General features: G+C 39.2%; 1 protein-coding gene across 2 annotated transcripts in view; it reads left to right on the forward strand.

Annotated features, from left to right (window-relative positions):
* The window catches only part of RNF170 (ring finger protein 170), a 36684-nt gene that overhangs the window by 9111 nt on the left and 12654 nt on the right, over positions 1-14919 (forward strand). Inside the window, exons 2-4 of one of the 2 annotated variants that reach the window (XM_060181695.1) lie at positions 823-892; positions 2559-2634; positions 9373-9481. In XM_060181695.1, the coding sequence (XP_060037678.1) occupies positions 9412-9481 (70 nt within the window). In that variant the 5' untranslated portion in view covers positions 823-892; positions 2559-2634; positions 9373-9411. Of the gene's footprint in view, positions 1-822; positions 967-2558; positions 2635-9372; positions 9482-14919 lie in introns of both variants that reach the window. The other variant, XM_007522744.3, reaches the window with a different exon arrangement.

Raw genomic sequence — 14919 nt, forward strand, 5'->3', positions numbered from 1 at the left:
CTGAGAGGTGGCACAGTGGCTGAGGCACTGAACTCTCAAGCATGAGGTCCTGAGTTCAATACCCAGGAGCACATGTACCAGAGTGATGTCTGGTTCTCTCTCTCTCTCTCTCCTCCTATCTTTCTCATTAATAAATTAAAAAAAAAAAAAATCCAACACATGGAGTGAGGCTCACAGTTATCCTATTGCATAAAGCTGCTTAGACAGTGAGAAGGCACTGTTTATTCTTCACAGACATTGGTTATATTATTAGAAATTTATTCTTCAGTGACAAGGAATTGGTCTCTGGTTACCACATATCACGCTGGGGAGACAATTCATATTTTGCTTGTTGTTTCCAAAGAGAAACGACCTAGATCAAATTAGTCTTATAAACAAACGAAAAATTAAATTAAAATATTTTTTGCTGGGGGGGTTGGGCAGGTTAAACACAAATAGTACAAAGCCCCCAGCTCCCCACAGTGGTGAAGCAGCTCTGAAGGTGTCTTTCTTTCTCCCTATGTTCCCTTCCCCTCTCAATTTCTCTGTATCAAAAAAATTAAAAAATATATATATGTATGTATATGTATACATATATTTTTAAATTTTATATATAATATATACATATATATTTATATACATACATATATTAATTATATATACTATATACATATATATTAATTTACATATATATTTGCTGTATTATAAATTGGAGTTGCCTGCCCAGGGAGTTTTAGGGCTGATTACCGTGGTTTATGCTAGTAGACATTTGCCATGTTTTTATAATGCATTTCATTTTCACTCTGTCACTTACAACTTTTACTTTGTTTTGCTCTATTTTAGACCTGGAATGGCCAAATATCAAGGTGAAGTTCAAAGTCTGAAACTGGGTGATGATTCAGTTATAGAAGGAGTAAGTGACCAAGTACTTGTGGCAGTTGTGGTCAGTTTTGCTTTGATCGCTACCCTGGTATATGCACTTTTCAGGTGAGACTAATGGGCAAAAGAATTAAATTACTACTTATTTTGACGAGTCACTGACTTTTTGACTACTGGTTATGTTTACTATCTACTATGAAAAGCATATAGTAAACTAAACTATCTGGGACGTGGCTCAGTGGACAGAGTGTAGGACTCTTAAAAATGAGGTCTTGAGTTCAATCCCCAGAATCACATGAACCAGAGTGATGTCTGGTTCTCTTTTTCTCGTTCCTCCTATCTCTCTCAGTAATAAATAAATAAAATATTACGATAATAAAATCAACCAAAAAATTTAAAATTATGTAGTGGATGTCAGTGATTGTCTATGTATACTAAGGTATCTTACTTTTCACTAGACTAAATTGCACTATATATTTTACCTTATTGTCTTATTGGAGGAAGCTTCTATGCTGGGGAGTCTTTCCTTTCTTTCTACTACTTCCCTGTTTCTGTTTACCTCTGTCTGAAAAAGCTGTCGTAGAGTGGTAAAACAACAACCGAAAAAAGAAAGAAAAGAAGACTAACCCCTCAAATTCCAAGTCAGTGAGGATTTTCTGTAGAAATTACAAAGTTTGAAAATATGCTAAATGAAATAAGGCAGACACAAGGAGTCACATATGTAAGTCTGCTCATATGAATGTCCACAGCTGGGAAATTCATAAAGATAGAAAGTAGAAAAAGATATCCAGGTTCTCTCCCTAGCACCACCATAAGCCAGAGGTGGGCAGTGCTGGCTCCAGGGGAGGTAGGGGAGAAGAATAAAAGATATTATATTAGTGATTGTTTAGGATTAGAATGGAAGATTGGTGGGAAAAGATACAGAGCTTCTTTTCTGTTACTATTATTTTTTCCAGGTATAATTATAGAGACATCCCAGTACAGGCACCATAAGCCAGAGCTGGGCAGTGCTGGCCCCAGGGGAGGTAGGGGAGAAGAAGAAAAGTATATTAGTGATTGTTTAGGATTAGAATGGAAGATTGGTGGGAAAAGATACAGAGCTTCTTTTCTGTTACTATTATTTTTTCCAAGTATAATTACAGAGACATCCCAGTATGGGATTTTCCTTGTTGCTTTTACTGGAGATTGAATATAGGCTGTGTGTATGGCAAGGCATGCACCCAATTGAGGGAGCAATCTTCCAGCCTCCTTCTTTCATCATTCATTTACTTACTAATTAGAACACTGCTTAGGTTTAGCTGTTCACTGTGCCAGGGATCAATCCTGGGTCCTATATCAGAAAAAGTCAGTCCAGATCAGTGAGGCCCTGGCAATGACAAAAAGAGGGTAGGGGACACATCACATCAATTCCCCCATTGCCATAATGGTGCTGCAAAGAAGGTAGGAACATCTGGCACAAGGAAGGAAATGAAGAATGAGTGTGTATAAACACTCTTCAGTTTGCTAGTATGTGGTTTATAGATTAAACTGTAGACGAGAATCTTTTGACTGGCTTCTGACACATAAATATATGGCAACTATTGTTAATAGCAGAAAAAGAAACAATATGAAGTTAATAGCTTTAGGATAAAATTAAATCCATAGTAAAGCTATATCTGATGGTACTTGTAATTCTAAGTTTATTATATTTTATTTAACAGAAATGCACATCAAAGTATTCATCCGGAAAACCAAGAGTTAGTAAGGGTGCTTCGGGAGCAACTTCAAACAGAACAGGTATTTATTTTTGTTATGTAAACATGTAAAGAGTAGACGTTATTATCCCCCTTATATATGAAGTAGTGATGGAGCAATAATAAATTCATTTTTAGAAACAGTGGACTTTTCCCGTTTTCTTACTTTATTTTGTTGACTGTATATATTCTGAAATTAAGTAAATGACAAATCAATTTATTCAGATGTTTTCATGTGTGTATGCAATTTTTTTTTAACTTGCTTTATAAGAGTAATTTTCTTACATCTGTGTGGAAGTATCCACTATTAAACTGACTTTAATGAGATGTAGTGGGAAGGGCGGAGGTTGATAGCATAATGGTTATGCAGAGACTCTCATGCCTGAGGCTCCAAAGTCCCAGGTTCAATCCCCTGTACCACCATAAGCCAGAGCTGAGCAGTGCTCTGGTAAAAAAGAACAAAAAAGTAGTGCAAAAATCATTATTGCTGGGAAATTGTGAAGATGCAGTCACATCTGCCATGTTGTCCCCTCAGGCTATTGCTAGTTCCCGAGAGAGTTGGGACATTCTCGGAGCGCCTGTTCTGCCATGTTGTGCCCTCAGGGCACTATCAATTCCCCTGGATAGTTGGAGTGCTTTGGTTACTCCTCCCCCTTCCCATTCTTGCGAGAATTATCCTACCCTGGAGTGCTATGGTTACTCCTCCCCCTTCCCATTCTTCCCATCCAGAGCTTTTCCCATAAAAGGCCTTCTTCTTCCGCCCCTTGCTCTCTTGCCTGATTTTCACCTTGGTCCCCGCACGAATAAAGGATTGTGTTCACTTTCTGCTCCAAACCTCCTTTTTTTGCGTCCTGCCGCGCCACCTCAGCAAGCTACACATTATAATACATATCTCCCTAAGACATGCAAGAAATTATTGTATTTTTTTTTTTTTGCCTCCAGGGTTATTGCTGGAGCTCAGTGCCTGCACTACGAATCCACTGCTCCTGGAGACTAATTTTTTTCCCCTTTTTGTTGCTCTTGTTGTTTTTATTGTTGTTGTGGTTATTATTATTATTGTTTTTACTGATGTCATTGTTGGATAGGACAGACAGAAATCAAGAAAGGAGGGCAAGACAGAGAGGGGGAGAGAAAGATAGACACCTGCAGACCTGCTTCACCACTTGTGAAGTGAACCCCCTACAGGTGGGGAGCCAGGGCTTGAACCGGATCTTTTTGCCAGTCCTTGCGCTTGGCGCCATGTGTGCTTAACCTGCTGCGCTACCGCTCGACCCCCAGTATTTTTTTTTTTAAGGTCAGAGTTAACAAAACCAGTTATCTAAAGAAGAGCTTTTTTTCCCCCTTCTTCCTGTGCTTCTTTATATGGTTCTTTCTGAGAACCAGAAATATATTTTCTGAAGTATGGATTAAGTAGGTTAGTGTATACCTTTATACCAATATAGGAGTAAACAAACACAAAAATTAAAAATTGACACCTACCATTTGAACTTTAATTCTAGAAAGGGTTTTAAAATTTACTCAACCAAGTTATGCTTCACACTAGGTAGGCATTTGGGATTCAGCTGCAAACTGAAATATAAATATTTCTGTCTCTATAGAATTTAAATTAATTGATGCAAAGCTGATTTGACCATATTAATAGTCCATTGTTCCACAGTTATTGTTATCAATAATTGATAGAAAGATAATTTTTAACAATTCACAAAGTGCTTTCATTTGCAACTTACTTTTTAAAAAATATATATTTTTAAAATTAATTAATTTATTCCCTTTTGTTGCCCTTGTTTTTTATTGTTATAGTTATTATTGTTGTTGTTATTGATGTCATCATTGTTGGATAGGACACAGAGAAATAGAGAGAGGAGAAGACAGAGAGGGGGAGAGAAAGACAGACACCTGCAGACCTGCGTCACCGCTTGTGAAGTGACTCCACTGCAGGTGGGGAGCTGGGGGCTTGAACCCAGATCCTTCTGCCAGTCCTTGTGCTTTGAGCCACCTGCACTTAACCTGCTGCGCTACCACCTGACTCCCGCAACTTACTTTTTTAATCTTCATACATGATATATAATGCAACCACTATTATCCCCACTTAAATTCCCACTTAACCTATTAGATCAGTAAGATTTGCTTAGATTTGCACTAAGGTTACTCAACTAGGTCTAGTTATACGGGAAACCCAAGTTGAAGTGGGTCTTCCAGATTTCGTAGCACCACAGTCCCTCTCATCTGCCTTCTACATTCCTCAGGCATGACATACAGCTTTAGTTAAAATACAGCTAGTGACCTACTTATTTTGTGCTGTCCTGTGTGACAGCCACTAGCCACAGCTATTAAATTTAAAATCAACTAAAATCTTAAAATTGAGTACTTCAGTCACACTACCCACATACTCAGTAGCTATATGTGGCTAGTGGCATTGAATAGCATAGATAAAAGATTTTCATTACTGTGTAAAGTTGTATTAAATGACACTGTTTTTTTTTTTTTTTTTGTCAGTTGATTTTCAAAGAATGAAGACAAAAGTTAGAAGGGGTGACATGAAGTGCTTTATTTATTTATTTTTATTTAATATTTATTTATTCCCTTTTGTTGCCCTTGTTGCTTTATTGTTGCAGTTATTGGTGTCCTTGTTGTTGGGTAGGACAGAGAGAAATGGAGAGAGAAGGGGAAGACAGAGAGGGAGAGAGAAAGATAGACACCTGCAGACCTGTGGCAACCCCCCTGCAGGTGGGGAGCCGGGGGCTTGAACCGGGATCCTTATGCCAGTCCTTTTACTTTGCACCACGTGTGCTTAACCCGATGTGCTACCACCCGACTCCCTTTACTTATTTTTAAATATTTATTCCCTTTTGTTGCCCTTGTTGTATTTATTTTTAAAGATAGATTTATTTATTTGTGAAAGTGGAGGAGAAAGAAACATCCAGATCATCACTCTAGCACACATGGTCAGTTCTTGAATTTGGGATTTCATGCTTGAGTGTCTAAGACTTTATCCATTGTGCCACCTTCTTGACCTTGACCGATAATTTTACATTAAAAATGGTGGGGAGGTGGGTGGCACACCTGGTTGAACACACATGTTAACAGTGAGTAAGGATCTGGAATCAAATCCCAGTCCCCACCTGCAGGAGGGGAGCTTCGGGAGCAGTGAAGCAGTGCTGCAGGTCTCTCTCCTTTTATCTCCCCTTACCCACTTTGTCTTAAATAAATAGTGGTCCAGGAGGTGGTGCAGTGGATAAAGCGCTTGACTCGTAAGCGTGAGGTCCTGAGTTTAAGCCCTGGCAGCACATTACCAGAGTGATGTCTGGTTCTTTCTCTCTCTCCTCCTGTCTTTCTCATCAATGAATAAATAAAATATTTAAAAATAAATAAATAAAATAAAATGACATGCAGGGGACCAGTGAAATAGCTCACTTTGAGCTTGGCCTCCACTGCACTTGTCTCTTCTACACTCTCTCTGCCTCTGTCTCTCTGTATCTAAAAATACTAAGCAAACACAGCATATAGGGACTGGACATGTAGCTCAGTAGTAGACAACATACTTCACATGTATGAGGCCTTGGGCTTGACCTCCAGCATTCTTCTCAAAAAGAATGACAAAGCTATAATATGAAGCTGTAGGTATTAGCTCACAGGATATTTTATTTTTGTTGTGGATTATTTTGGGTAGCAATATATCTTTGATTTATTTTACTATCAAGAATAATTTAGGGTGGCGGGGGGTAGATAGCATAATGATCATTATGTAAAGAGACTCTCTTGCCTGAGACTCCTAAGTCCCAGGTACAGCCCCTGTACTACCATAAGAAAATATGGCGAGGGTAGATAGCATAGTGGTTATGCAAACACACTCTCATGCCTGAAGCTCTTAAGTCCCAGGTTCAATCCCCCACACCATCATAAACCAGAGCTGAGCAGTATTCTGGTAAAAAATAATAATAATAATTTGGGGGGGGGTAGTAGATCACATCATGGATATGCAAAGAGACTCTCATGTCTGAGGCTCCAAGATCCCAGGTTCAGTCCCCTTTACCACCATAAGCCAGAGCTGAGTAGTGCTCTGGTAAAAAAAAAAAAAAAAAAAAAAAAAATTATATTGGGTCAGTGAAATAGTTCACTTGGATAGTGTGCTGCTTTGCCATGTGCAGGACCAGGTTCAAGCCTGGCCCCCACTGCAGTGAAGGAAGCTTTGGTCTCCCCCACCCTCCTTCTTTCCCTTCTTCCTGATCTCTATCTTAAAAACATCAATAAGAAAAGTATATGTTGTAACTAAGGGAATAGTTCAACTGATAAATCGTGAGTCTTTTATGTCTGAGTGTCCAGTTTGCTCCCAGCACCACAGGTACTGGAATAATAATCTAGCATCTCTCCTTCTCTCACTCCCCGCCACCACCCCCCCCCACCACTTTTCTCTGTCTCATGCAATACTGTCATATGTAATAAATAATAGTTTATATTTAGTGAATCTTGTCGGGCTGAGCTTCACTGATGGGAGACAGACGACCCGGGACTCATGGTTGAGCTGTACGCAAGTCAGTCTTTATTCACGTGGAATGCAGCACAATCTAAGCCAAGCTAAGCTAAGCTAAGCTAAACTAAACTAAACTAATAACTCACAATTCTGTCCTTATATATACTTGCCAAGTAGGGTGTAAACAGGATGTGACGTGGGGGGGGAGCAAAAAGAGACTGGTGAAAATAAGGGTGTGACAAGGAGAGGGGGCGGAGCAGGCGAGAATTCTACCACTGAACCACCAATGCCCTGGAGGGAGGGTGGTGCTTAGTTAACAGTGGTTATGTAAATAGAATACAGTGTTAAGCAGGGGGGATTAAACCAATGAAACAGAAGGGGTTTTAGAAGCAGAATTAGAAGCATACCAACAAATCTGATGCTTTTGTTGGGTTATTTGATGTTTTTAATACCAACTGCTTATTTTATAAGATGTGTACCCCATGCTATAAAAACAGGTTTGGATACTTCTTATGTAACTTTTGATAGTATCCACTGCATACTAGTGCTCCACACTTTTATTTATTCTGCAGCACTACCATTAATCCTATAGACAGACTCTGTCCTCACAGCACTTTACCCTCACAGTGGGCTCTTTGATATGTGGATGCTGTTTGTATTGTGGCTCTACTCAGCCTTCCTATTAGAATCACAGCAATGATATCACTGAGGAACTTAAAAACTTAACTGATTTATCGAGAGTCTGGCGGTAGCACAGAAGGTTAAGCCCACGTGGTGTGAAGCGCAAGCATGAGATCCCGAGTTCAGTCCCCGGCATCACATATACGAGTGATGTCTGGTTCTTTCTCTCTCCTTATGCTAGCATAAGGATCCCGGTTCGAGCCCTGGCTCCCCACCTGAAGGGGGGGTCACTTCACAGTGTTGAAGCAAGTCTGCAGGTGTCTGTCTTTTTCTCCCCCTCTCTGTCTTCCCTCCTCTCTCCATTTCTCTCTGTCCTATCCGACAATGATGATATCAACAACAACAACAACAATAACTACAACAACAATAAAAAACAAGGGCAACAAAAGAGAAAATAAATGATAAAAAAACTTACTGATTTATATGAAGTCTAAGTTCTTGTGTTCTTCATTTTTTCTACTACCAAAGTGACTGGATGTTCTCTGAAAGTTTAATTTGGTCTCACATGAAACCAATATGGTACTAATATGTGAAAAATGAAAGAAAGCTAATATTTGGGAAATAGTTTGATATTTTTTGTTTGTTAGCATATTCAGTAGCTCAGCCCTATGCTACTCAGAATAACTTGTTCATTCTAAAAACATAAAAAACAAACCCCTGAATGAACAGATTTTACTCCTAAAATTGTGTTCAGGAAAAAAGTTAAGAAAAGCAAAGGTTTAGGGGCCTGGTGGTGGCACACCTGGTTGAGTACACGTTACAATGTATAGGGACCCAGGTTCGAGCCCCTGGCCCCCGCCTTCAGGGGCAAAGCTTCACAAGTGGTGAAGCAGGACTGCAAGTATCTGGATGTCTCTTTTCTTCTGTATCTCCCCCCTCCCTTCTCAATTTCTCTCTGTCTCTATGCAATAATAAGTGAAAATTAAAAATAAAAAAGAATGTGGTCCGGGACGTTGTGCAGTGGATAGGGCTTCGGACTCTCAAGCATGAGATCCCGAGTTCAGTCCCCGGCATCACATATACGAGTGATGTCTGGTTCTTTCTCTCTCCTTATCATTTCTCATGAATAAATAAATAAAATCTTTTTAAAAATAGGGATAAATAAAAAAGAATGTTTAATAAAAAATGTTAAAAAAAAAATCTTGCCTGTTTAAGGCCACAGATTCTGTCCCTGACACTGCATATCCACCAGTCCTCTGGTATCTCATAAAATCATTCAATGAATGAATCAATCCATCAATCAGTAAATGAAGGTAGATACATGCAGCTTAACTTTAGCCTTTATAACTTTCTCATATGTACAGGAACTGAAACTACTGCACATCTAAAATTTGATAATTACCTACTATTGACTACATACTTAAATATAATTGACATAATGATTTTGTTGCCCTTGTTTTTTTATTATTGTTGTTATTGATGCCGTCATTTCTGGATAGGACAGACAGAAATGGAGAGAAGAGGGAAAGACAGAAGAGGGAGAGAAAGGTAGACATCTCCAGACCTGCTTCACTGCCTGTGCTTTGTGCCACCTGTGCTTAAACCGCAGGGCTACCACCTGACTCCTGACATAATGATTTTGAAAACCCTGCATGTACCCTGTATAATGTATTCATATTTTCTTATCAGGATGCACCTGTTGCTGTCCGACAGCAGTTCTACACGGATATGTACTGTCCAATCTGTTTACATCAGGCCTCTTTCCCAGTTGAAACAAACTGTGGACATCTTTTTTGTGGTAAGCAAACAATGCTACACTTGATAAAAGTGACTATTTAGACCCTGCCCCTTTGTCAGCCTTGTATTTCCTGAGTAGAGTAGATTGCTTTACTGGTCAGCCACTTATGCCTATGGGTTCAAAGATTTCAACAGTGACTTACTCAACTTACAATAAGCAGAAATGCATTTCTTTCTTTCTCTCTGTCCCCCACTTTCTTTCACAGAGACAGACTCAAGGAAGCAGAGAGTAAAAGAGACCACACCACCAAAGCTTCCTTCAATGCAATGGGAACCAGGCTCGAACCTGGGTTACGCTGCATGGCAAAGCAGTACACTACAAATGGGCTATTTTGCCAGCCCACAGAAATTTATTTCTTAGACTAGTAATTCAAATGTATCAATACCACAAAGGTACACAGAATCCCTTATTATTCAGTACTTTTTTGTAGTTTTATTTAAAAAAAAAAAACAACTTATTTATTCCCTTTTGTTGCCCTTGGTTTTTTTTTGTTGTTGTTGTTGTAGTTACTGATGTTGTTGTTGGATAGGACAGAGAGAAACGGAGAGAGGAGGGGAAGACAGAGTGGAGAGAAAGATAGACACCTGTAGACTTGCTTCACCACTTGTGAAGCGACTCCCTTGCAGGTGGGGAGCCCGGGGAGGCTCAAACCTTGATTTTTATGCCACTCCTTGCGCTTTGCACCACCTGCGCTTAACCCACAGTAGTTTAATTTTTTACCCATCTTTCCCAACACATCTTTCTCTTAAGGACCCCACCAAAGATCTTTCTTTACCTGTACTTCTTCATCCTTTTCTCTGAGGAAGTACAAAAGTCTTTAGCCTCTCTTTCTTTATAATCACAAAGAGGTTGGTGTTACTAAACAAGAAAGCTAGTGCATGCAATGAGATGAGAACACTGATTTCACAATTATTTGTTATTGATAAGAGTAACTTACTTTTTTAAAAAATATATTTATTCCCTATTGTTGCCCTTGTTGAAGAGTTACTGACTTTTTACCCTTGGATATTTTTTGTGATTGTTTAAATCTAGGAAGATTTAATAGGGAATGATGAGATACCATGTAGCTATTGCTTGTTTATGATCACATAACTTTGAGAAGGGCAGTTATTACATGTTAGGTACTACACACTTAACGTATATTCATCTAATTCCAGAGATAAGGAAATGAAGGTTCAGAGATGTTAAAAATTTATTTTAAAAAGGCTAGATATAATTTTAAAATTATTTTAAAAAAGGGAGAAAGCAAACAGGTTTGTGCAATAGGTTCTCATGTCTAAGGCTTAGAGATCTCAGGTTGAATCCATGACACCATCATAAACCAGAGCTGAGCAGTGCTCTGAGGAAAAGAAAAACAAATAAGCAAACAAACAAAAACTAATCCAGCTTGAAAGAAACAGAGCTAGGTTTTAAAACCTATGGTAACTTCAAACCCTAAGCTCAACTATTTTATGTAATTCTACCTAAAAATTATCCAGTCAATAGGTCAGCTTTTTAATTAATTAATTAATTTTGGTCTCCAGGGTTATCGCTGGGGCTTGGTGCCTGCACTACGAATCCACTGCTCCTAGAGGCCATTTTTTCCCCTTTTGCTGCCTTTGTTGCTTATTGTTGTTGTTATTATTGTTGTTATTGCTGTCTTGATTGTTGGATAGGACAGAGAAATCAAGAGAGGAGGGAATCGAGAGAGGAGGGGAAGATGGGGGGGAGAGCAAGATACCTGCAGACCTGCTTCACTGCTTGTGAAGCGACCCCCTTGCAGGTGGGGAGCTGGGAGTTATTGTAAGATAGGGTTCTAATTCCTCCAAAAATGTATCAAGTAAATAAAAGCTAAAATATACAGGGCTCAGTAGGAGACACATGTCTGAGATGCTGAGTTTGATTCTGAAACCACATGAGAGCAACAATGACGTAACTGAGCAGTACTCATGGGCCTGGAACAGTACTTTGTATTTTCTCTCTCTTTTTTTTTTTTCTTCAAGATTCAGTATATAATTCTTAGGTTTAGGGGCTAGGAGACAGCATTAAGGTTATGCAAAAGACTTTTCATGCTTGAGGCTCTGATGTCCCAGGTTCAGTCCTCAGCAGCACCATAAGCTAGAACTGAGCAGTGCTCTGGTCTCTCTCTGCATTATCTCTTTTTCCATTAAAAATAAAATAAAGTGGGAGTCAGGCAGTAGCGCAGTGGGTTAAGTGCAGTGGCGCAGAGCACAACGACCGGCATAAGGATCCCAGTTCGAGCCCCCGGCTCCTCATTTGCATGGGAGTTGCTTCACAAGCGGTGAGGCAGATCTGCAAGTGTCTTTCTCTCCCCCTCTGTCTTCCCCTCTTTCCATTTCTCTGTGCTAGCCAACAATGATGACATCAGTAACAACAATAATAACCACAACAGCAATAACCTATTATAGTTATTATTTACTGCTGGGATTAATATAAGTATCTGAAATCTGTATCATGCAATTCAGGATTTCCTATATCCTGTAACATTTAATAAATACTGACCAATCCCATTATTATTGCCTCATATATTAATTTTAATCTCTTCCTCAAAGTTTTCCCTAAAGAGCTAACAAATTATAAAACACTTGTTTTCAGTGTCTCTTTTATGTTAGAAATGCTAATCAGAAAACAACAGATCACACTGGGAGAATTAATGACCATCAGAAAAAGGAGATCTTTTCTCCTCTCAAACTTCTGATATGTATTCCTAATCAGTTGGACACTTTTCTTCTGAGACTTAGAAATGACCTCAACCATCCTTTAACACAATACACCAGGCAGGAGGCAAGACCACTGAGATCTGGCTAGCAGAATGAACTCTTATTTGCCAAGCCAGGCTTAGGTAATTCACAGAGTGGGTAACCCAGTCAATTCAAAGATGGCTCTGTTATTTATTGGTTTTACTTCTGGGTCTGAGGTAATTAGGGTAGATTCTTCTGATGTCCTGCTCTACTTACTAGACACTTTACTGTCTTTAGACCAGAGAGCTTAAAAAAAAAAAATCATTCAACTTGTCAATAAGCAAAAATGTGTTGTTTATTTTTGTTTTGTTTTGTCATTGCTGGTACTTCACCACTGCAAGCCAACTTTTTTTTTTTCCCCCAGATAGACATGATAGTGTAGTACTCCCATGTGGGGTACTGGGGAATCAAACCTGGGTTGCACACATAGCAAAGCAGGTACCCTCCCAGGGGAGCTATCTCACCAGCCCCAAAACAGTGCTTCTTTAAATATTATGAGGGCCAGGTGATAGCACAGTGGGTTAAGTGCACACGGTGCGAAGCACAAGGACCGATGCAAGGATCCCGGTTCGAACCCCACCTTCCCACCTGCAGGGAGGGGGTCACTTCACACGCAGTGAAGCAGGTCTGCAAGTGTCAATCTTTCTCTCCCCGTCTCCCCCTCCTCTCTCGATTTCTATCTGTCCTATGCAATAATAATGATAAACAACAAGGGCAACAAAAAGGAAAAAAACAGCCTCCAGGAGCAGTTGATTTGTAGTGCAGGCACTGAGCCCCATCGATAACCCTAGAGGCAAAAAAAAAAAAAAATTCAGTCATGTTCATGCTGTGTGCATCAAAGTAGAGGCAGAGGGTATAATTCCATACAGTTGCCACCACCAGAGTGCCATATCCCATCCCCTCCATTGGAAGGTTTCCTATTCTTTATCCCTCTGGGAGTATGGACCAAAGATCTTTATGGGGAGCAGCAGAAGGTGGAAAGTCTGGCTTCTCTAATTGCTTCTCCACTGGATGTGGGCATTGACAGGTTGATCCATGGCCCCAGCCTGTTTCTTTTTCCCTAGTGGGGTAGGGCTCTGAGGAGGTGAGTTTCTAGGACACATCGATGAGGTTACCTGCCCAGGGAAGTCAGGTTCACACACTTTTTAAAAAACAACCAGCTTTTGGGGAGAATAGTGTTTTTAAGTCTCTTCAATATTCCTGTATATTTTTCCAAAACTTACTACCCTTCCTCTTTAAGACATCTTAAATAAACCCTGTGTACTCTGTAAAAGAAAAAAAAAAAGTATTTTAACTCAGTCTCTTAAAAAACAAAAAGTATTAATGAGAGAGATGGAGAAAAAGAACCAAAGCATCGCTCTGGCATATGCAATGCTGAAGACTTAACTCTAAACCTATTGCTTGATGGTTCAAGGTTTTATTTACTGAGCCACTTTCTAGGCTGCTAGCTTAGTCTCTTTATACGAAATTAGTTCAATTCTTTTACAGTGAGTTAAGGATAATCTTAGCATGAGGGGAGACAACATAATAGCTGTGCAAAAAGACTTTCATGTATGAGGCACCAAGGGTCCCAGGCATGAAACCAGACCTGTGCAGTGCTCTGGAAAAAAAAAAAAGTGGTGGTGGGGTTAGATAACAAATGGTTATGCAAAGAGACTTTCACGCCTCAGGTTCTATCCCTGTACAACCATAAGCCAGAGCTGATCAGTGCTCTGGTAAAGAAAGAAAAAAAAAAAAAAAAGCCCCTGGAGGTTCAGTGGATAAATATTGGAAACATTGAACTGAGACTTTAGGTCTGGGTTTATTTTTCTTATTTTTTAGTTGCCACCAGGGTTATCACTGGGGTTCAGTGCCTGCACGATGAATCCACCAATCCTGGTGGCCATTTTTTTCTTTCTTTTGATAGGACAGAGAGAAGTTGAGAGGGGAAGGGGAGATAGAGTGGGAGATAGACAGAGAGACACTTAAAGTACTTACTTGCTTCAACACTTATAAAGTTTTCCCCTGCAGGTGGGGAGCACAGGCTTGAACGCTGGTCCTTGCGCATAGTAACATGTGCTTAATCAGGTGCGCCACTGTCCGGCCCCCAAGGTCTGGGTTTAATGCCAGCATTGCATATGCCAGAGTGATAATCTGCTTTGTTCTCTCTCTCATTAATAAATAAATATAAAAGGCTAAAAAAAAACAGTAATAACAGACTTCACTTTACTTATATTTGTAACCCATATTATTATTATTTTATTCCCATTTTACAAAATAAAAAATGTAAAAACAGGTTATTTAGATTGTGACCCAGATTAAAGTCATTGTGACAACTACTGTCCCACCAATCTATGTAGGTCACTTTCTTTTTAAAGAGAAAGTTGAGGAAAAAGAAGAATATCTGTTGAATGTAAAAAATTAATTCCCCAATAGAGAAATAAAAAAAAGAATATCAAACATATCATAGCAGATATATGTGAAGCATTTGATTGTTGAATCACAGTTCTTCAGTGTATCTACATCTTATTTTGCGGATAAGACATGTTAAAAGATAATATACATGAAGACAAATTTAGCTTTTGGGTAAAAAACACTGTTTTTTAATGTTTTACTTTCATATAGTTTCTATATAAAATTAAGATTGTTCTAAGTGCTCTAGTAGTTATTAATTATAGCACTCTAAGAGTAGGAAATGATACCAGAAGAAAATTGTTT

The sequence above is a fragment of the Erinaceus europaeus genome, chromosome 2, assembly GCF_950295315.1.
Source record: "Erinaceus europaeus chromosome 2, mEriEur2.1, whole genome shotgun sequence".
NCBI lineage: Eukaryota > Metazoa > Chordata > Mammalia > Eulipotyphla > Erinaceidae > Erinaceus > Erinaceus europaeus.